Below are 21,428 nucleotides of genomic sequence, written 5' to 3' on the forward strand. Positions count from 1 at the left end.
TTTTATGATTACAAAGTTATAATAAGTAATTGAATCTAACATTTAAACCTCATAAAATCGTATGATTCTAATAGTAGACATGGTTCATGTCTTCCATCTTAATAAATTACATTCACTTATTCACCCTTATGAATGAATCAAGGAATGAATTCACTTCTTCACCCTTGTAAATGAATCAAATAATGAACCATTTGGATTTAGTGGTTGTGTTAGCAATTAGAATCAAGTACTTTATTTTCAATATAAGGGAGACCATATCACCTTTATCCCTTGTTGGGATGAGGTTATGTGAGTCTTTTGCTAATGTAATGTCTTCCATTGTTATATATGTTTGTGTTGTTGTGAAGATGATGACACAAATTGCTACTAAACCAACACAACCAACATTTATTTGTTTTTCATGTATGAGTTAAAAACCAAATTGGATTCAGGATAACATAGAGGGAAGATTTTATTGGAAACTTTGTGCTTAAATTTCCTTTTGGTGCCTTGAAATGGAAGGAGGACTTCATTAGGAAATCATCCTAACTTGTATTACAAGAGAGGCAGGAATACGGCTTGTGTATCCTGCTTAAAAAATGTAAAAGAGGTGCTTATTGATTGACCATTGACCAGTCAGTCTCAGAAAAATTCATATTTTCCCTGGTGAATTGGGTGTGTTAGTGTAGCTCCATCCCTCGGAAGTGCTAGTGTCTGCCTGTTGCAGTTGCAGTTACACAGGTCTTCATCCAAGGTAACTCGAGGAAGATGAACAAGAAAATTAGGGTTGAGCAGGGGCAAGCGTTAAGACCCAGATTTCCTACTAAGATTGATGGGTAATCCATGCTTTGGAACAGGGAAAGGACCATATTGTATTCCACTCTCTGTCCCCACAAAGTCCCACCTGCAAAAAGCAGACCAGACAGAGCAATGAGCATTCACAGATCTAATGTCAATGATATCAAGTTTTTATAATCTATTAAAGCTGTTAATTAGTTTCAAATTTTGATTTCTCAACGTTTATATGATCCTTTATCAGCATGTGAAAATATCTCATAATCATAGAAATAATAGATTATTAAGAATGAGTTTATTACCTAAATTTTGTGGTCATGTGATGGATGAGTATGAGCATCTCCAGCTTTGCAAGCTCATTGCCAGGGCAGGAATGAGCCCCACTTCCAAAAGGCATAAATGTGTTGGGCTTTGGAGGCATCTGAAAACAGTGGTACGGCAACATGATTACATTCTATCATGATTCACTGTTGCTTCTTTTTCCCAAGTCAAATGAGAATAAAGCATGAAAAAGTATCAGATTGAAGGGATATTTGTTGACTATAGTGAATGAGGAAAACCAACCTCAAATCGTGTAGGGTCGAACTTCTGTGGATCAGGAAAGAATTCTGGACTGTGGTGAATGTTTCTAAACAATGGCATGACCTTCCATCCTTTGGGAATAAGGTAACCTGTAAAAGAATCAGACGGTTAGATACTGTAGTTGAACCAGATGTAAAAAAATCAATTGGAGAAAACTTGTTACGCAAAGCCTGTCATTAGATTGACTTAAAAATTCATCCGCCTACTTAGAATTGGAAACGGCTATCCAGTCATCACGATGCATCATCATGACATCTATGGTTGGATGTTACATAATTGAAGTTTTGACTTCTCATCGTAGCTTGTTCACTATACTACCTCAAGAATAACTAGAGTCCTCCTCAATAATAAGAAGTCAAATTTTCAATTATGTAACATCCAACCATTGATACCATTGTGCATCCTGATGGCTGGATAACCGTTTCACTGAAAAGTTATACCCAAAATATTTAGAACGTAGACAAGATCTGCCCACCTTTGTATTCCACATCCTGAACTGCTTCTCTGAAAGTGAATGATAATATGGTGGCCACTCTTAATGTCTCCTGAATAACCTGGAAAACCAAAGCAGATTCTTAGCCTATAAATGGAGTTTGAAGCTGCTGTGAAAAACCCAAGTAGATTCTTCGCCTATATGTGGAATTTGAAGCTAAGGCAGAAATCTGATCAGAGAAAAGAGCAGGGATCAAATACCCAAATACTAAAACATGAAAGAGCAAGATAAGCTAGAGGCCTAGGTTACATATCTATTTCTGATCAAGAGTTTCGTTGAAAAAACCCTAGATAGGAGGTGGATATCTCAGTACGGCACCGATATCCTTCCAATTACAAATATAAAACAAAGATATGAGAAATATTTACCCTGCATGTTAAGGGCATGTTCTTTGTATCTTCCCAAGTTAAGTGCCCATCACATCCTTTGGCTCTTCTAATAGCTTCTTGCTCAGCCTGTGGCATTTACCAATCAAAGCAGGTTTAGATAGACTAACTGACAAATGCACATTCTTGATAATCCAAACATAAGATGTCTCTGATGATGAGGACAAATTGTAAGAGTCTACTATTATTACCGTGACAGCCTGGAGAAATGATGGATGGTCTCGGAGATATTTAACGATCCATGTCAAGACACTGGCAGTGGTGTCTTGTGCGGCAAAAATGACACCAATGATATTATCTGCAATCTGTTCATCAGTTAAGGCCTGCAAATTTCCATCCTTAGACTGCATTAAGGAGCCTAACAAATCCTTTTGCACCAAATCCTTGTTGGCTCTTCTTGCAGCAATTATCTGGGTCAGTATATCACTAAGATGTTTCCTGGCCTGCACTCAAATCAAAAGGTCTGTCAGGTTATGATTGGAAGCCCCAGAGCCAATATTTTGCGCAGAAAAGATCAATTACAACAGAATCTGGGATTTTATTTTTGTTTCACCTTCATTGCCTTGTTGAAGAGGGTGCCAGGAAGGTTGATGGGCATTGAATTGTAGCCCTTCTCCACAATATAATATGAATTTTTGAGATCATCTCTATCAAATACTTCATCCGGCCCAAATATTGAGAGGAGCACAACTTGAAATGCATACTGCCAAACACCAGCAATGTAGGCCTAGTTAGTTTAATCCAATGAATAAAAGGTTATACCCACTAGTTACAAAGTCATTAAGATCAGAGAAGATTGAACACAGTGACTCCTATGTCTATCCATACTGACATATTTTAGATTTAAGTAATTCCTCAATTATTGTCGTTCTAGTGCTTGTGGTAAAATCAATGGATTCCATACCCTTTTCATCTCCTGGAATGTGTTGATGGTATTGCGTTCCCAGGAATGGAGAGCCCGAAGAGCAAGAGATTCAATATCGGGAACAATATTTCTGATGGCCTCAGGAAAAAAGGATCTCTGAACCAGCTTCCTCAAATGTGCATGATAATCTCCCTGATGAAAGAAGAGGGCCTGAGGACCTATCATGCGCTCTTTACTCTTGGGGAAGGTGGGCTTGAACAGATGAGCCTGATTTACCAGAACAAATCTCGCTGCCTCTGGACTAGCAATCATAATGCATGGGCACCCCAATATATGGGTTTTGAAAATATCCCCATACCTGTGAAAAAAAAACAGAACACAAATGAACTCAGTACTCATATAAGACATCCCAAATTAGCTGTAATTTTACAGTACCATTGAACTTTACAGACAGCTGTAGATATTTAATACTCATTTTCATTTTTCTTCAGGGCAGTAGCATTTACAAATGAAGGAATCCAAGTACCAGGGATACTAAATTATATGAATCTAATCTCAAGCACTCATTCTACTGCAATATGAACCCATCCCCAAATCCAATACAACAGCTTCTACAGAGCATTCACATAAAATTCACGTGTGCAATCAATCAGGCCAAGTGGATCTCGATTATAAATTTAGATATGACAAACAGCCTTGTTTAAAACAGTACAACTGGCTCTAGATCGACACAAAAGCTACAGACAGTGGATACACTAAAACATTGAGATGCGATGGAAAGGACAGAGAACCCAAAAATACATAAAGATTACATGGAAATACATTGTGTCTGAGGAATTTCACGCATTGAACAGAAACAAGAAAATTGGGCGGGAAACAATTTGAAGCACATTATTGATATGGATTTGGGTACTCAATAAATGTTCACAAGAAGAGTCTCCATAAGAAGGCATAAATGAAATCAACTGAATTATATGACAGAGCACATAATGTCCAAAAATAGGAAGACGATGATGATATTAATGTCAACGAATGCTCTAATTTGGACTTTAGGACTGTAAAAGTACAGGGAAAATCAACCTAAAAACATCATAAAAAGGTAACCAAATTATTTAGTAGAGCACAACATGTCAATAAATAAGAATGTGATGATGATGATATTAATGTCAACGAAAGGCCTATCAGACTGCAAACGTACTATGAAAAATACGGTAGTAGGGAATTCTTGTTGAACTCCCAACAACTTCAAAAAGATCAAAAATAAAAGACATAAGTAGGTCTGGATAGCGAGTGCTTTCCCGAATTCAGTCAGTTGTACCATATCAGTGGAAGGATGTCAGAGACACAATCTACAATCCTGACTATCAAAGGATGGGTAGAATAGATAGCTCAGTAGTGTAGTACTTAAAGCATGAGTCAGCCATTGACAGGAAGTTCAGGAGGAGAACAGAGGAGACCCATTACAGGAAGAGGAACATTTGGGTTGTCAGACAAGCTAACAGAACACCATTTTCAACTACTAGACTCAGAAACAGGGCAGGCAAGTGAATTGAATCCCATTTCCTTCAATTTAGAGCATCTAAGACAGAGCAGAACCTTGACTGCTTGGAGGCGAAGAAGAGATTGGGATTCTGCGAGTACAGTTGCAGGGTCTCGCCCATGTACGGCCATCCAAGGGAGCCAGGGGGCAAATTCAAGCCTGGAGAACTTGGAGAACTTGTACGCCATGGCCTTACGAGCAGCAGAAAAAAAGCGGCTAATAGCCCAACTCCCGCTAAAAGCATCATATTTTGTTACTGGGGAGAATTTTTTAAGAGGCGGGAAGCTGGTTAGAGCCTGGGCCAAAAGGAAATATGGGTGTCTAATAAATGTAATGATTGTGGCAAAAGATGAAGTGGAGTGAAGTATATATAGCAGAAGAAAGCAGATTGATTGGCCAGCTCAAGGTGCACAGGATTCCATTGAAACTATCCGGCTAATGTGTGTGCATAATGCATCGGTTTTGCGGCTGGGTTAGATTATCATATTGTGGACGGAAAAATGGTTTGTTATTATGCATGGAGACAGCCTGCGCAACTCCGCTCACTGCACAACCAATCCCAGCCAGGCACTCATTTCAAGCCCTGAATTTGACGCCCAAACGTTTGCCACCACATTCCAAGGGGGATAGATGAAATGAATCATCTTAATAATTAGAACCTGCATAGTTAAAGATGGAATGGGTTGTCAGATTGAAATTGTTTTGTTCTATTCAGAAAGATTTTTTTTAAATGAATTTTTTTTGGACGATTAAGTTAGATATTTTTTTAAAATGGCAATCTAAATGGGTTCACTTATAGGTCACAATATCGGGTGATATGTTATTGGATTTATAGATGGCTTATAATATATGGGACTATCATGTATTTTTCGTATGGAGGAGGCGCCTAACTATGCTTCAAATACAAGGTGTGCATATTTTATCCTTGAGACAGTCTCATACTCTCAATATGCAAGAGGCATCTAACTATGCTTCAACTACGAGGCGTGCATACCCTATCCCTTGCTCCCAATACGACACTTATATACCCTATCCCTTGGGACTACCTCCTACTCCCATATACAAGAGGCACATAACTATGCTTTAATCACAAGGCATACACACCCTATCCCTTGGGACTACCTACTACTCCCTATATGCAAGAGGCACCTAACTATGCTTCAAATACGAGGTGTACATACCCTATCCCTTGCTTCTGATACAAGGCATGCATACTCTGTATGCAAGAGGCACCTAACTATGTTTCAAATATGAAGTGCACATATCCTATCACTTGTTCCCAGTATGTAGGAAGCACCTAATCCTTTTTAAATATGATGACCGTATCGATTGAGACTATAGTATTATGTGTGCTTAAGTTTTTGTTATCTATTTTGTTTTTAACCCATTTAATATTTTGGATTGCATATACCAACTAATAGTGTTTTTTATTATAGATCTCCTATATGTATTTTTAGAGCTTGATGGTTCATATGATATATTAGAAGAGATTCTAATAAATTAATTCATTGAGTTGAGGTTGTTTGTAGGAAGATAAAAAAAAAATGAGTGAGGATAAAGGTTTAGAAATTTTTAGCATATTCAGTAGAGAATGCTTGTCTAATTGCCACAATATGTGTTTGATGTTAAAATTGGAATATTTCCACTCTTTGAACCTTTTTCCTTGACCTATGTGGGGAACTAGATGTCATTAGATTTGATTAAATGTCCTTTTTAGCATGGTGGTGTGTGTATGGTTGTGTTGGTGTTTGTATAGTTACAAGTTGGTTTTCTACAACTCTACATTTTTGTAATGTATTTTTTGTTTGTGATATCTAGGGGAATGGTGAAGTGTAGGCACCCAAGGACTTGCCTTCAGAAGGTTGAATAACAAAACTTTATCAATAACATTCAAGTCTCACAAATAGATTTGGAAGATTGGAATGGATCCTTGAAAAAGTACATAAATGTTTAAGGTAATTAGGTGTTATATCTAAGTATATGTAGTTGTACGTTCAGACATGAATGTACAATAATGGCTTATATTATGTTGTCTTTTGCTTGTTCCTATGTATTCTATTCGTTCTTCCTCTTCTTGTGTTTATGCATTTTTTTATATCTTTGATACTAGGGATACAAGTTGGGGTGAAAAAGATGAGCATTAGAATTAAAAGAGATCTCTTTTTAATGTTGGAGACACTATAAGTGTTCAAAGTTGAATGGGCCAACATGGTAATTGATGATTTGGCAATCCCATTTCATGACCCCCAAAAGCATGAATTAGACTTCTCACAAACAATTTCACACTTAATGATTCATCCTCCAACCTTTTCAACCCCTCAACTCTTTTCTAGCCTTCAAAATAAATTCTAAAGTCTCCATGCATGTTCAAAAACCTTTTGTAGATCCTTGGTAGGAGGGTTGCTCAAGAGACTTGAGGGTCTCCTAGTTGTCATATCCTTAAGTTGTAGGGTCACTCACATGACCAAGCATGGAAAAAGGGTTGACCTTGTTTCCAAAAGGAATGATCCTATCATCTTTTGGTATGCATGATTTCTTATATTTTTTATCAGTTAACCTCCAATTTCTCTTTTGATTGAGAGTTCTCTCTTGTCTAATTGAACTACCACTCTTTAACTTTTTCTTCTCACAACCATTCTCTTGTTCTCTCTACAACATAATTATGTGCTCTTCTAATTAGTTTTGTAGTTCTCTCCCCTATGGTGTTGATTTTCAAACTATAAATGCTCCCTCCTCTCTTGTTTTAGGGGAGGCTAACTATTATGTTTGCATTCTTGTCATCCTTTCTTGGATCTCTCATTTCCTAGCCAATCACCTTTGCAAGATCAAGTTCATACTTCAAACCCTCATTAGCATTTTATGTTTGTATAGAACTTCATGATCCTTTTGCTTTTTGTTATTCAAATTTCTAAGCTTCAATTATTTTATCACTAGTATCCACTCAATATCATTGTCTCCTTTCATGTCATCAAATGGAGGACCGAATTATTGTAGAGGAAAATCCACACTTTTTTGGTTCTCTAAGGACATAAGCCAAGCATGAACACAACTCGTTGTTTTGCAAGTTCTTTATTTGCTTTGGAAAAGTAGTTAGATTAGTGATTAACAAACATTCTCACCCTTGGGAAAGAAAAACTATTATTTTCTCTTGGTTAACTTAGAATTTTATTGCTTTACTATATCTTGATTTGATTTCAGTCTTGGTAAGTTAGATATGTTTTGCTTCCATTAGATTAATTTACATTCAAAATTGGAAGTCAAAAAGGCCAAAAACATAGAAAAATGCATTAGTTAAAATCCATCTTAGTTTTTGATGCAGGAGCACTAGTCTAGTTCTTACCGGTTGAGTAGTTTTCAGTGGCATTGCTTGAGATCATGGCATTTCTTCATGTGTGAGTGTTTAGCATTGTGGTTTTGGGTTTATCTCCTTGTGTTCGTGGTCTTTACCATGTTTGAGTTTCATAGCATTTGGCTTTGTTTCCGGTGAGATGTGGATTCCGGTATTGGCCCGTCTTACCGGTTGGTTTGGCAGTGTGTTGAGCGAAGATGATTTTGGGTTGTGGTTGATCTTCGTGACTTGCAGATCGTTAGAGGTGTTGCTTTGGACCTTGGTTGATATTCCCGGAGGTCTGCACATTGTTTTATGATTTGGAGATTATTCTTAGTGATTTGAGACGACATGTTACCGTTGCACATTTCATGAACTGGTTGGTCTTTGGGCCGACTTGACTGAGTTGAAATTATTTGCGGGCGATATAAATGAAAGTTGGTGAATCATTTGAAGAGACAGGAGTTAGCAGATCAAAGACAGAGTTTAGAGATCGAGTGAAGATGTAGATCTGGTGAGATTCTAATCCGGTTGGACTGAGGCCGGAAGGCTGAGGTTCGGATTAGGGTAGAACCGACAAACTATTTCTGGAAGTCGATTTGATATGTGGATGATCTGTGGATCTTATGTTTGTATTGTAAGCATTATTTGTATCTTGGATTGTGATCCAACGTGTGGAATGTGTAATCCTTCAGACTGTAATAAGATTTGTTCATATTGGTTACCGGTTATGTGTTTTGTTATGTTACCAGTTGTTCTTTTTGTTGTTTATGGCATCTTGTTACCAGTTACCAATATATCTTACATGGTTTATGTGTTAGGCTGCAAGGTTGGGTTGTCCTTCATTGGATTTCCTTGCCTTGACTGCATCAAATGCTATCAGAGCGGGTTTGTAAACCTATTGTTGGACAGAGTGTTGTTTGTGCGCCGATTGGTTGGAGAGAAAATTGAGGCAACTTGTGGACTTGTTTAGATCGCCGAACGTGAGGCAAAGCAAGGTTTGCAGGTAGACCGTCGATCCTAGAGCTTGAGCTTGAGGTAGTTAGTGGGTGGAGACTTGAACAGATCACCGATTGAGGCAGTCTGTAGTTTGCACCAGTAGATCGTCATGGAGAGGCAACCGGAAGCTGTAGTCATATCGTCGAACCCCCTGAGGTGGTTGCAAGTACCTATTGATAGATCGTCGAACCAGATCAAGTGATGGGACTCACTTTTCAATTAACCCCGAGAGTATGATGTAGGAGCACCGGTCTAGTTCTTACCGGTTGAGCATTTTTTAGTGGCATTGCTTGAGATCGTGGCATTTCTTCATGTGTGAGTGTTTAGCATTGTGGTTCTGGGTTTATCTCCTTGTGTTCATGGTCTTTACCATGTTCAAGTTTCATAACATTTGGCTTTGTTTCTAATGAGATGTGGATTTCGATATTGGCCCGGTTGATATGTTCTTACCGGTTGGTCTGGCAATGTGTTGAGCAAAGATGATTTCGGGTTGCGGTTGATCTCTGTGACTTGCAGATCATTAGAGGTGTTGCTTTGGGCCTTGGCTGGTATTCTCAAAGTTTTGCACATCGTTTTATGATTTGGAGATTGTTCTTAGTGATTTGAGTCGACATGTTACCGTTGCACGTTTCATGAACCGGTTGGTCTTTGGGTCGACTTGATTGAGTTGAAATTATTTGCGGATGGTATAAATGAAAGCTGGTGAATCATTTGAAGAGACAAGAGTTAGCAGATCAAAGACAAAGTTTAGAGATCGAGTGAAGATGTAGATTCGACGAGATTCTGATCCAGTTGGACTGAGGTCGGAAGGCTGAGGTCCAGATTAGGGTAGAACCGACAAACTGTTTTCGGAAGCTGATTTGATATGTGGATGATTTGTGGATCTTATGTTTGTATTGTAAGCATTATTTGTATCTCAGACTATGATCCAGCATGTGGAATGTGTAATCCTTTAGACTCTAATAAGATTTGTTCATATTGGTTACCAATTATGTGTTCTGTTATGTTACCCGTTGTTCTTTTTGGCATCTTGTTACCAGTTACCAGTATATCTTGCATGTTTTATGTGTTAGGCTGCAAGGTTGGGTTGTCCTTCATTGGATTTCCCTACCTTGATTGCATCAAATGGTATCAGAGCGAGTTTGTGAACCTGTTGTTGGACAAAGTGTTGTTTGTGCACTGGTTGGTTGGAGAGAAAATTGAGGCAACTTGTGGACTTGTTTAGGTCGCTAAACGTGAGGTAGAGCAAGGTTTGCAGGTAGACTGTTGATCCTAGAGCTTAAGCTTGAGGCAATTAGTGGGTGGAAACTTGAACAAATTGTTGATTGAGGTAGTCTACAGTTTACATTGGTAGATTGTTGTGGAGAGGTAACCAGAAGTTGTAGTCAGATCGTCGAACCCCCTGAGGTAGTTGCAAGTACCTACTAATAGATTGTCAAACCAGATCAAGTGATGGGACTCAATTTTAACCTTGAGAGTCTGATGCAGGAGCATCGATCTAGTTCTTACTAGTTGAGCATTTTTCAGTGGCATTGCTTGAGATCATGGCATTTCTTCATGTGTGAGTGTTTAGCATTGTGGTTTTGGGTTTATCCCCTTGTGTTCGTGGTCTTTACCGTGTTTGATTTTCATAACATTTGGCTTTGTTTTCGGTGAGATGTGGATTCCAATATTGGCTCAGTTGATATGTTCTTACCGGTTGGTCTGGCAGTGTGTTGAGCGAAGATGATTTTGGGTTGCGGTTGATCTTCGTGACTTGCGGATCGTTAGCGGTGTTGCTTTGGGCCTTGGTTGGTATTCCCGGAGGTCTTCACATCATTTTATGATTTGGAGATTGTTCTTAGTGATTTGAGCCGACATGTTACTGTTACACGTTTCATGAATCAGTTGGTCTTTGCGCCGACTTGATTGAGTTGAAATTATTTGTAGACGGTATAAATGAAAGTTGGTGAATCATTTGAAGAGACAGGAATTAGCATATCAAAGACAGAGTTTAGAGATTGAGCAAAGATGTAGATCCGATGAGATTTTGATCCAGTTGGATTGAGGTCGGAAGGCCGAGGTCCCGGCCGAGGTTCGGATTAGGGTAGAACCGACAGACTATTTCCAGAAGCCGATTTGATATGTGGATGATATGCGGATCTTATGTTTGTATTGTAGGCATTATTTGTATCCTGGACTGTGATCCAACATGTGGAATGTGTAATTCTTCAGACTCTAAAACTATTTGCTTTACCGGTTATGTGTTATGTTATGTTACCGGTTGTTCTTTCTATTGTTTATGGCATCTTGTTACCGGTTACCGGTATATCTTGCATGGTTTATGTGTTAGGTTGCAAGGTTGGGTTGTCCTTTATTGGATTTCCCTGCCTTGACTGCATCAGTTTTCCTCTCATAAAGTAATTTTATTTTCAAGTAAGATAATTAGATCACGTTTACAAACTGGGAAACTATTAAGATAAAGTTTTAATCATATGGACTTAAATTGCAATAGAAACATCATTAAAACCAAAAACATTAAGAAAGTAAGAAGAAAGAAAGATCTCAATTTCATCACGAGGCACATAATGTCAAAAAGAAAATAAGAAGAATGAAAGTCATCAATTTCATCACGAGGCACACAACATTCAACAAACAAACAAACAAATAAAACATGGCATCGCTCTTCCTCAATCTAGTGATCGCACTCAATGTGTCATGGAGCGAGGAAAGATAAGATAAAATTAGGGAAAAATCTAATAGAGAAACTATTAAAAAACAAAACCAAATCCTAAAAAAAATAGAGCAAAATACAAGGACTCACATCTTAAAAATATTCTAAATTTAAGGTCAAGCCTTAAATTATTTTCATAAAGAAATAAGACAAGACTTAGAGATTATAAGCAGGACAACAAACTTCAACTTAAATTTACTACAAGATATAGTCTCTCAATTTTGCAAAATACATCAAGAAAGCCACTCCACCATCAACCCAACCCACAAATAGACCATACAAATAACACAACCATCATATATGATGTCCCACTTCCTCACTAACAAAATAATCCATTGGTTCCATCACTACTCAACAGACTCTTGCCATGAGAGAAAAAGTGACTAAGCAGGGGCCTCTAGCAAAGGTGTATTTAAATGTGTTGTGTCAAAGTTTTACTCACTTGTATTGTTTGAGTTGATTCTAAACAACATAGACACCACCAAACATGGTTCTATCCAAGGAACGTCTATGAGTGTAATGACATCCAATACGATTAAATAGCTAAAATGAAATTAGAACTTGGGTCTTCAAATATTTAAAAATCAAAATGTCACAATGACTTGTCTCAACATGCTTGGCAGTGCTTTGTCGCTCCCCCTAGGGATGCCACTTCCAGGTGCCCTTCTGGGGTGCAAGGTAGTCGGCTAGTGGTGGTTCTGGTTAGCTAGCTCTTGATGCTTCAAAATAGTTCCCTTGACTGGCTCTAGTGATTTCTCCTACACACATTGAACACAAAGATAAAGATAAAGAACATGAGGGGTGGTTTGTTCTTGACGTCACCTCAAACTCCGATGATGTATGGGGCAAGTCGAATGACTATGACCCTCTGCCTCTTCCAACTAGAGTTGCTCTCGCCACTTAAGCAACTTTGTTTTATGTTGCTAATAAATTTTATGGGCTCTGCCTATCCGACTTTAGGGTTGTGATCTTATATCCATCCAAACATTTTTTTGTGAATATATGTATTTTAATTCTTAATTAATAGAATCAAATACACCTATTCATAAAAAAAAATTTAAAAAAAATTGTCAAATAAGATACAATTCATATTAAGACAGATACATTCGACAGTCAACCTTCTTTATCAACAAATTTTCTATAATAAAATACTTAAATACAATCATACAACCATCAAATTTGCAAAACACTTTTAAATAATTATAAATAATTATTAGAATAAAACAAAAGTGACTGAAATAGATACTTAAAAAGAAGGTAAAAAAATAACAAAGCACACCTCATCTAAATTTAAAAACATTTTGATTGTCTGTCCGAAGTTTCCCCTTAAATTAAAAGGTGAATTATATTTTTATAATGTAAAGACATAAAAGCGTAAATCCTTGAAATGCAGGACAACCCAAAACCCGCAGCCCGTGTAGCCGCTGGACCCACCACCTTGCCCATGTGACCCTGCTTTTACCATTTATTCTGGCCCCACCACCACGCCCTAATTATTTGTTTTCCCCTTTAATATTTGTAAAGGCCGTTTATTTGCATTAAATTAGGTTATGAAATTCCACATGTGGGGGAAAGGGAAGGACCGAATGTAACAAGGATTTTTTAATGGTTTTTTGTGGGAGCCTTTCGGTAAAAGCATGTATACACCTCATTTCTATTTGTTAACTCATTTGATTGAATAAAAATTGACTCAAAATTTGAGTTTCCAAGGAATGGATATTTTTTAGAATTTGATTGGGATTTAGTGGATTGTTCAATGGTTTTTAAATGTTGATGATACAGCTGTAGTCAATTGTAAGACTGTTTGGTTGTTTGGTTCTCATTGGAGATCAGAGTTGAGTTTTCTAAAGGGATATTATAGTATTGGAAGTAATAGTAGTCCTAGTCTAGTTGAAAGACTATGCAGTAGGCTTGTAGATAATGATGAGAGATGGAATGGTGTGTTGAAAGTTGAAAGATTATGTGATAAGTTTGTAGATTATGTGATAAGTTTGTAGATGATGGTTGAAGATTCGATAGTTGAGCATTAAAAGGTTGTCATATAAGATGAGATCAGAGGCATGACATTCACATTAGAGGAGTGTTGAAGGAATTGCAAGTAATATATGTGAAGCAATAAGGAGGAAGATGGTGTGCAAAATGAGAGAGGATAGGTTGTCATGCAAGAGGAGATAAGAGGCATGACATTCAAGCTGGAGGAGTGTTGAAAAAATTGCAAGTAATATAGGTTGAGCGATAATGAGGAGGATGGCGTGCAAGATGAGAAAGGAGAGGTTGCCATGCAAGAGGAGATAGGAGGCATGGCATAGAGGAGTGCTGAAGAAATTGCAAGAAATATAGGTAGAGCGAAAACGAGGATGATGGTGTGCAAGATGAGAAAGGAGAGGTTGTCATGCAAGAGGAGATATGAGGCATGGCATTCAAGTTAGAGGAGTGTAGAAGAAATTGCAAGCAATATAGGTTGAGTAATAATGAGGAGGATGGTGTGTAAGATGAGAAAGGAGAGGTTGCCATGCAAGAGGAGATAGGAGGCATATCATTTAAGTTAGAGGAGTGTTGAAGAAATTGCAAGCAATAAATGTGAAGCGATAATAAGGAGGATGGTGTGCAAGAGGAGACAAGAGGCATGGCACAAGTTAGACGAGCGTTGAATTAATCACAAGCAATATAGATTGAAAGATAATGAGGAGGATGGCATGCAAGATGAGAAAGGAGAGGTTGTCATGCAAGAGGAGATATGAGCCATGGCATTCAATTTAGAGGAGTGTTGAAGAAATTGCAAGCAATATAGGTTGAGTGGTAACGACAAGGATAACATGCAATATGAGAAAGGAGGTGAGGCATTTAAGCTAAAGTAGCCTAAAAAGAGACAATAGAATGGGACATGTTTAAGCCACAAAAAAACATATAAAAGAATTATAAATTTAATTATATTTTCATTGAGAATTATAGTAATAATCCACAAGAGAAAGTAAATCAACAACCCTTAAATAAATCATCTAAAAAATAATCATTATAAATTAATTATCTTTATTAAAAATTGTTATAGACTTTTCTTTTAATTATGAATAAATATTTTAATATTTTCTTTCCAACATTTTTTAGCCCAACCAAATATTATATAGCTTTGTTTCATAATAGTGGTAGAACTTGATTTTGTTATAATTATGTTTAATATGTTTGTAAAAGGTGGAGTGCGAATAATATTATATATATTTATTTTTAATGTAAAAATATATATTTAAGATTTAAATTTAATAATGAATTATGTTTATCACATAATTTACTTATAAAAATATTTTTAAAATATTAAGATATACTTTAATAGTATATATATTAACATAATCTTATATAAATTAATGTATGAATAATAATATATATAATTTTTTCAATGTAAAATATATTTAGAATTTAAATTCGATATTTTAATGAAAATATCTTTAATATATATAAACACAATATTATATAAATTTTATTTAAAATCTCCTATTTTATGTGATATCTAATCTTTTAAAAGTTTTAATTATATTTAAAAATAAAAGTCTAAAAATAATCACATGAGACCATCAAAGTAGATCTTAAATGCAACCGTGACTACTTTATTGAGACAAAGTTAAGTAAGGGATGCATTTTTATATAATATTAACCCTTATAAATTTAAATGAGAGAAAATTTAACCATGATAATGGTGAGTTGGACCATTTAATAAGATAAAATTAATGAAATTGATGATACTTTAAAATCCAAACACTTCAATTAATGAGATAAATGAATATACGATAAAACAAATAATTCAAAATATTTAGTTAAATTATTTTTATAATTAATATTTTCGTGGTAATAATGTCATTAAAATAAAATTTTGAATTTCAATAAATAAATTAATAATATTTAATTTAAACTGTTAAATAATTTTTTAATAAATATTGTTAATTTATTATTGTTTTTTAAATTATTAAATTGATATTTTTTATCTTTGAATTCTTTGTTTGGTGTTTTGGTTTATTTTATGTGGGATTGGTGTTTGCACTTGTGAATTTGAAACTTGTTTCTTTGAACCTTGCAAGTGAAAATGATTTCCACAAAAAATGATGTCTAGAACCTTTTCGCTTTGATTTCTCGAATATAATACAGAAAAGGGTACTTTCAATAGACAATGTTTGAGAGTTTTCTAGATAAAGAAAGTTTTCCTTTAATCAAACCCTTATTATTGAATCAATCTGATGCAGGAGCACCAGAGTAGTTCATCCGGTTGGAGCAATTAGAAGTGGAGTTGCTTGGAGATTGTTGCGTTTCTTCATGTTTGTGGATTTAGCGTTGCGGATTTGGATTTATCACTTTAAGATCATTGTCTCAATCATACTCAAGATTCATGGCATTTGGATTTGATCCTGGTATGATATTGATTTCGATATTGTCCTAGTGTTGGTGTGTTCTTATCAGTTGGTCATGCAGTGTGTGGAGCAAAGAAGAATTGGATTGTGGATGGTTTATGTAACTTGCAAATCATTAGGAGATGTTGTTTTGGGCCCAATCGATGTTCTTAGAGGTCTGCACGAATTTCTATGCATTTTTGGAGGTGTTCTTGGTGATTTGGGCCGACATATTATTGTTTGCACGTTTCATCATGAATCGGTTGATCTTTCGCTGACCTAATCGAGTTGTTGTTGCTTGTGGATGGTATAAAGAGGAAGTTTGGAGATTCATTTAGGCGATAGAGGTCTGAGGAAGAAAAGATTGAGAACAGATTAGTTTTTAGAGAGATTCTGGTCCGGGGGGACTGAGGTCTGGATCAGTGTAGAATAGTGCAGACTGCTACCAGAGGCCAATTTGTTGAGCAGATGATCTGCGGATCATAGATTTGAGTTATAATAATTGTTTTGTAATCCTGGGCTACGGTCCAACATGTGTAAAGCCTGAGGGCCTATGTAATTCATTAAATTGTTATAAGGATTGCTCTTTCTATTTTCATGGTTATATCTTGTGTTGTGTGAACCAGTTACCGGTATCTTTCATGGTGTTTGCATTATAGGATGCAAGGCGGGGTTGTCCTTCATTGGATCTCCCTACCTTGATTGCATCACAATTGTTGGTGTAAATAATTATTCATCATGGATATTATTACACTTACTTAAGTTTACTTAGGATAATGCATTTCATAGTAGTTTGGATATGAGACACTTGGGTGTTTGTGCCACATTGGGATAGTGTGTGTAGGAGAAATTCCACCTCTTATGGTGTTGATCTTGTTATTACACTATCATATCCACTTATTGTGGAGTGATAATTCCACCTTCGGTGGGTGATCCACCTCATGTGGAATATTATACTATTTCTCCTACCTACCCACACCTATTTCCTACCTACCCTTTTTTCTTATTGAGCCACATGTCATATTTGTGTGCTCATACATATCCCTAGCCTTGCCTATATAAGCAGGCTCATCTACATTGTATGTAACAAGAGATAATCCAGTTGATGGTTGATCATTTTCTATTGATGAGAATACAGTTTATTCTTGTCCCATATTATGTCTCTTTCATGTACATTTCATTGATCTCTTGATCTTGGCAAAATCCAACATGGTATCAGAGCTATTGGAGTCTCATTGATTCGTCTTGAAGAGACATTATTGCGACGTTAAGAGGCAGATCTGAGGAGCATCGTCATTTGGAGGCGTCCTAGACCAGATCCGACCTCGCCATTGCGTCCGGAAGGCCGTTTCCATGAATTTTGGTTATAAAGTTGGCCTATTTTGGTGAGGAAAAATTTTTTCCCCAATTTTGCTTATCGTACGGATTTTTCGAATATTGATATAATTTTTTTCAAAAAAATTATTTTCATTTTTCCTGAAATTTTTTTCAAAAATTCAAAAATAAAAAAAAAATCATCAAAAAAATTGAAAAGAAGCAAAAAAAATAAAAAAAAAGGAAAAATTCTGGTTTGGGGTCCGCAGACCCCCGTACCCTCGTGCCCGCAGGTTTGCAGGTCTGCGCAGAACGTACCACTTTCTGCAGACAGTCGTACTTCAGCCCGTACCTGGTCTCCGCTCCCGTCCTCGGTCTGCGCGTCGGCTCCACCGCGTCCATCTGCTCCGCCGCAGTGCGCAGCTTCCGGCACCCGAGCGCCGGCTCCGCTCGGCACCGCGCTGGCTGCGGCCCCCGGCGCCTTTCTGGCCGCAGCTCCCAGGCTCCCTCCGCTGCGGACACCTCCGTTCCGCCGCCTCCCGCGAGCGGCCCCCGCAGCTCCCGGCTTCACCTCCCAGCTCCGTCGAAGCTCACGGCCTCGGCTCCTCCTCCGGCGCCGCTCCCCGAGCACAGCCCGCTCCGGCTTCTGACGCCGCCACCTCACCTCTTTGGCGGCGTTCCTCCGCGGCCCACCAGCTCGGCGCCGCTCAGCCAGCTCCTCCGACACGTCAGCCACACGGAGAACCGTACAAACACAGACACAGTCAGCCCGCCACGCGGACAAATTCGTACCGTCTGCCACGTCAGCACAGCCACGCGAAAAACCGTACGCCCAGTCATCTTAGACACGTCATTTTCCGTACAACGCCACATCAGCGCGTCCAGTCATCATTTCCGTACAGTACGGAACACCAGTCAGCTTTGCCACGCAAGCCGTCCGTACAGTACGGACGCCCAGTCAGCCAGAGAGGCGAAGTTTTGGTGACGGTCATACGGCCGTCAAATTTAACCCAGTGAATTGCTGACGTCAGCGCCACATCAGCAGGGTTTGGAAATTTTTTGACCCCCTCTCATTTGCATTTTTGATTTTGCAGTTCAACTTCAAATGGCCATAACTTGCTCATTTTTGCTCCTTTTTTGGTGCAATTTTTTTTGAAATGGGCTAGAATTTCGTGCTCTTCGCAGTGGTGAAAGAATTTTTTGATTTTGATGCATGGATTTTTCAGAAAATTCAGTTTTTGGTGACTGTCCCTGAGTAATCCCAGTTTTTGCAACTTCAGAGGCTTCGTTTGGGGTCATCCGACCTCCTTTTTAGGTGCCGTTTTTTTTGAAAGTGCGTATTTTTTCGTCTACTTTCACATGATGCTATCAGATTGATGTCATTGTAAGTATAAATTGTACTTTCAGATCTTGGCCATTTTTGGCTATTTTGGTACTTGTATATTTGCTTGAATCTCAGTTAGATTCATTGCACTATTGATTGAAGTCTCTTGTATCTCATTTGAGAAGTTGTAAAATTTGCATCATAAGCCCACTTTGCCTTGTTTTGCAAGTGGCTCATTGTAATCGCACTAAGTATAAAGTGCCAAAATCATCACTTTTGGGGGGGTACTTTAATTGATTGAATTTGGGGGGGTGTCTCTTGTGCTTTTGTGCTCTTGTGTTCTTTCCTTTTTGCTGCTATGGGTTCTTCTAAGTTTCCTCTCTTAACTCCACATAATTATGCTACTTGGAAAATTGATGCATGGAGTAAACTTATGGAAAAAGGACTCACTCATTACATTGATGGAACTATTGTTGCTCCAGCTGATCCTAAGGCTGATCCAGTTGGTCACTTAGATTGGCTCACTAAAAATATCATGGCAATTGGTACCTTAAGAAAGTATGTATCAAAGGATCTCATTTTTCATATTGAGAAATGCACTCTAATCAAGGATGCTTGGCAAAAGTTTCAAGACTTGTATGGTCAAGTTGATGAGATTAGGAGATATCAAATTGATAGTGATCTCACCATATTAGATCCCAAGAACTTTGATACTATACAAGATTATGTCACTAAGGCAAATGAGTTGAGGGCACAACTCAAAGATTGTGGCATTGATAAGAAGGATACTCAATTGATATTCAACTTGATAGGGAAGCTTCCACAAGAATATGCAGCATTTGTTTCTAGTTTCCAAACTCATAGGATGACAATGGGTTCAAGCTACAAAATGCCTACATTTGATGCTTTCAATGAAATGTTGATGATGGAACAAACTAAGTTGATAAGCATGGGCATTCTTAAGGCTTCTTCTAAGTCTCAAGCATTAGTGGCAACTCAAGGAAACAAAGGAAATCAAGGAAAGGACAACTCAAACAAGAAGAAATGGCAATCAAAGCCTAAAGACAAAGCACAATCTTCTCCACAACAAGGAGATTCATCTTCTTCCAAGAAAGATAATTCACCAAAGAGAGAGAGACCTACTTGTGCTTATTGTAAAAAGATTGGTCATGAGGAACATCGTTGCCATACTAAGAAGATTGATGAGCTCACACATATCATCAAAAAGCATAACATTGATTTGCCTAAAGTCTACAAGAAGGATGATTCATCAACTTCCACTTCCTCACATTCAAAAGGAAAAGGGCAAGCATTCATGGCTTCTACAAGTGGAAAGACTCACTCTTTTGGAACAAGAAAAGGAAAAGCTCTATGTGCTACAACAAATCATACTTCAGAGAGATGGCTTCTAGATTCAGGGGCTTCTCATCATATGGCATCTTCACAATCTATGTTCTCTACATTTGAGCCTTGCACCATGCCACAGATTTTGATGGGCAATCATACATACATGGATGTGATTGGGAAAGGATCTATTGACATTGGGGATAACTCCTTCAATGATGTGTTGTGTGTACCCCACTTGACAAACAATCTCCTTTCTATCTATCAAATCACACATGGCACAACTAAGAGAGTTGTGGAGTTCACACCTGACTCAGTTTTTATTAGAGACATGGAGACTAGAGCTATCATTGCAACTGGGGTGGTTGATCATGCATCTCGGTTATACTCCTTTTCAGATTTTGTTGATGATGATGATTTCACATTTGATGATTCTACACATGATGATCACACTTATTGTGATGATTCAGATTTTGAGGAGAACTTTGGACACTTGAACATGGGGATTCTCACATGTAACCCAGTTCTTGAGTCTTGTACTTCATCTCCTCATATTGATATTACATCACCTATTGCACCTGATGATGCAGATAGTGCGACAGTTTTGCCTTCATGTGATTCAGTGCAGCAGGATATACATTGTCTTCCAGCTTCAGATTCATGGGATGATTACTTGACAGATATTGCAGGTTTGTTTGTGGAATCCTACATTGCAGATTTGGGAGACATCATTGATGACATACATCTTCTCTTTGATGAAGATGATCCTTCTTCGCTTGTTGCGAGGGCACACTCTGACCCTCTTGTTCATTCTCTACATGATCATTCTTTCGAGGTTGACATGATTGTGGATACTTATGTACAGCAGTTGGAGGAGGTCTCTTTATTCTTTGAGGAGACACATGAGTCTTTGGATATTGTTCTACATCTATCTCCACTAGATGTTGGAGTTCCTTTTTTAGTAGTGTGGAGCAGTTCACCACCTTTGGAAGGGGTATCTTTCAGCATCGACATGGGGACACTTGAGCAGTTTTCAGAGATTCCTTTCATCATGAGTTTTCTTCATACCTCTTCCCTTCATGATTGGGGAGACTTCATGGATACACCTTTTGTTTTGTTTCTTCCTAAGGGGAGGAATGTTGTTCGACGTTCGTGGAGCAGTTTCTTCATACATCGAGCTTCTATCATTGGTGCAGATTCTTCATTGAGGGATGATCACAGTTTGACTTCTCTTCTTCTCTCGTATGGGGGGGACCTTTTCCTCACATGGGGTTTTGTTCCTCACATTCTTCTTTGAGAATTCTCTTGTATAGCTTTCATCTCTCTTTTGGGGGAGGGTTTTTTCCCATTGGGTTTTTCTCTCTTTCCCCACTTTGTGAGAGATTTCATTACA

At 37.8% G+C, this 21,428-nt stretch overlaps 1 protein-coding gene across 1 annotated transcript; it reads right to left on the bottom strand.

Annotated features, from left to right (window-relative positions):
• Nucleotides 1–426: 426 nt before the first annotated feature.
• Nucleotides 427–5,099, bottom strand: LOC131050855 (abscisic acid 8'-hydroxylase 3). Its single transcript, XM_057985155.2, has 9 exons — nucleotides 4,697–5,099; nucleotides 3,140–3,458; nucleotides 2,789–2,938; nucleotides 2,427–2,678; nucleotides 2,218–2,304; nucleotides 1,832–1,910; nucleotides 1,339–1,445; nucleotides 1,077–1,195; nucleotides 427–883 (listed from the first exon to the last, which is right to left on the bottom strand). Exons 1-9 carry the CDS (start codon nucleotides 4,885–4,887, stop codon nucleotides 784–786), a joined length of 1,404 nt encoding a protein of 467 aa, XP_057841138.2. The 5' UTR covers nucleotides 4,888–5,099; the 3' UTR covers nucleotides 427–783.
• Nucleotides 5,100–21,428: the final 16,329 nt, after the last annotated feature.

This window comes from Cryptomeria japonica, chromosome 2 (genome assembly GCF_030272615.1).
Source record: "Cryptomeria japonica chromosome 2, Sugi_1.0, whole genome shotgun sequence".
Classification (NCBI taxonomy): Eukaryota; Viridiplantae; Streptophyta; class Pinopsida; order Cupressales; family Cupressaceae; genus Cryptomeria; species Cryptomeria japonica.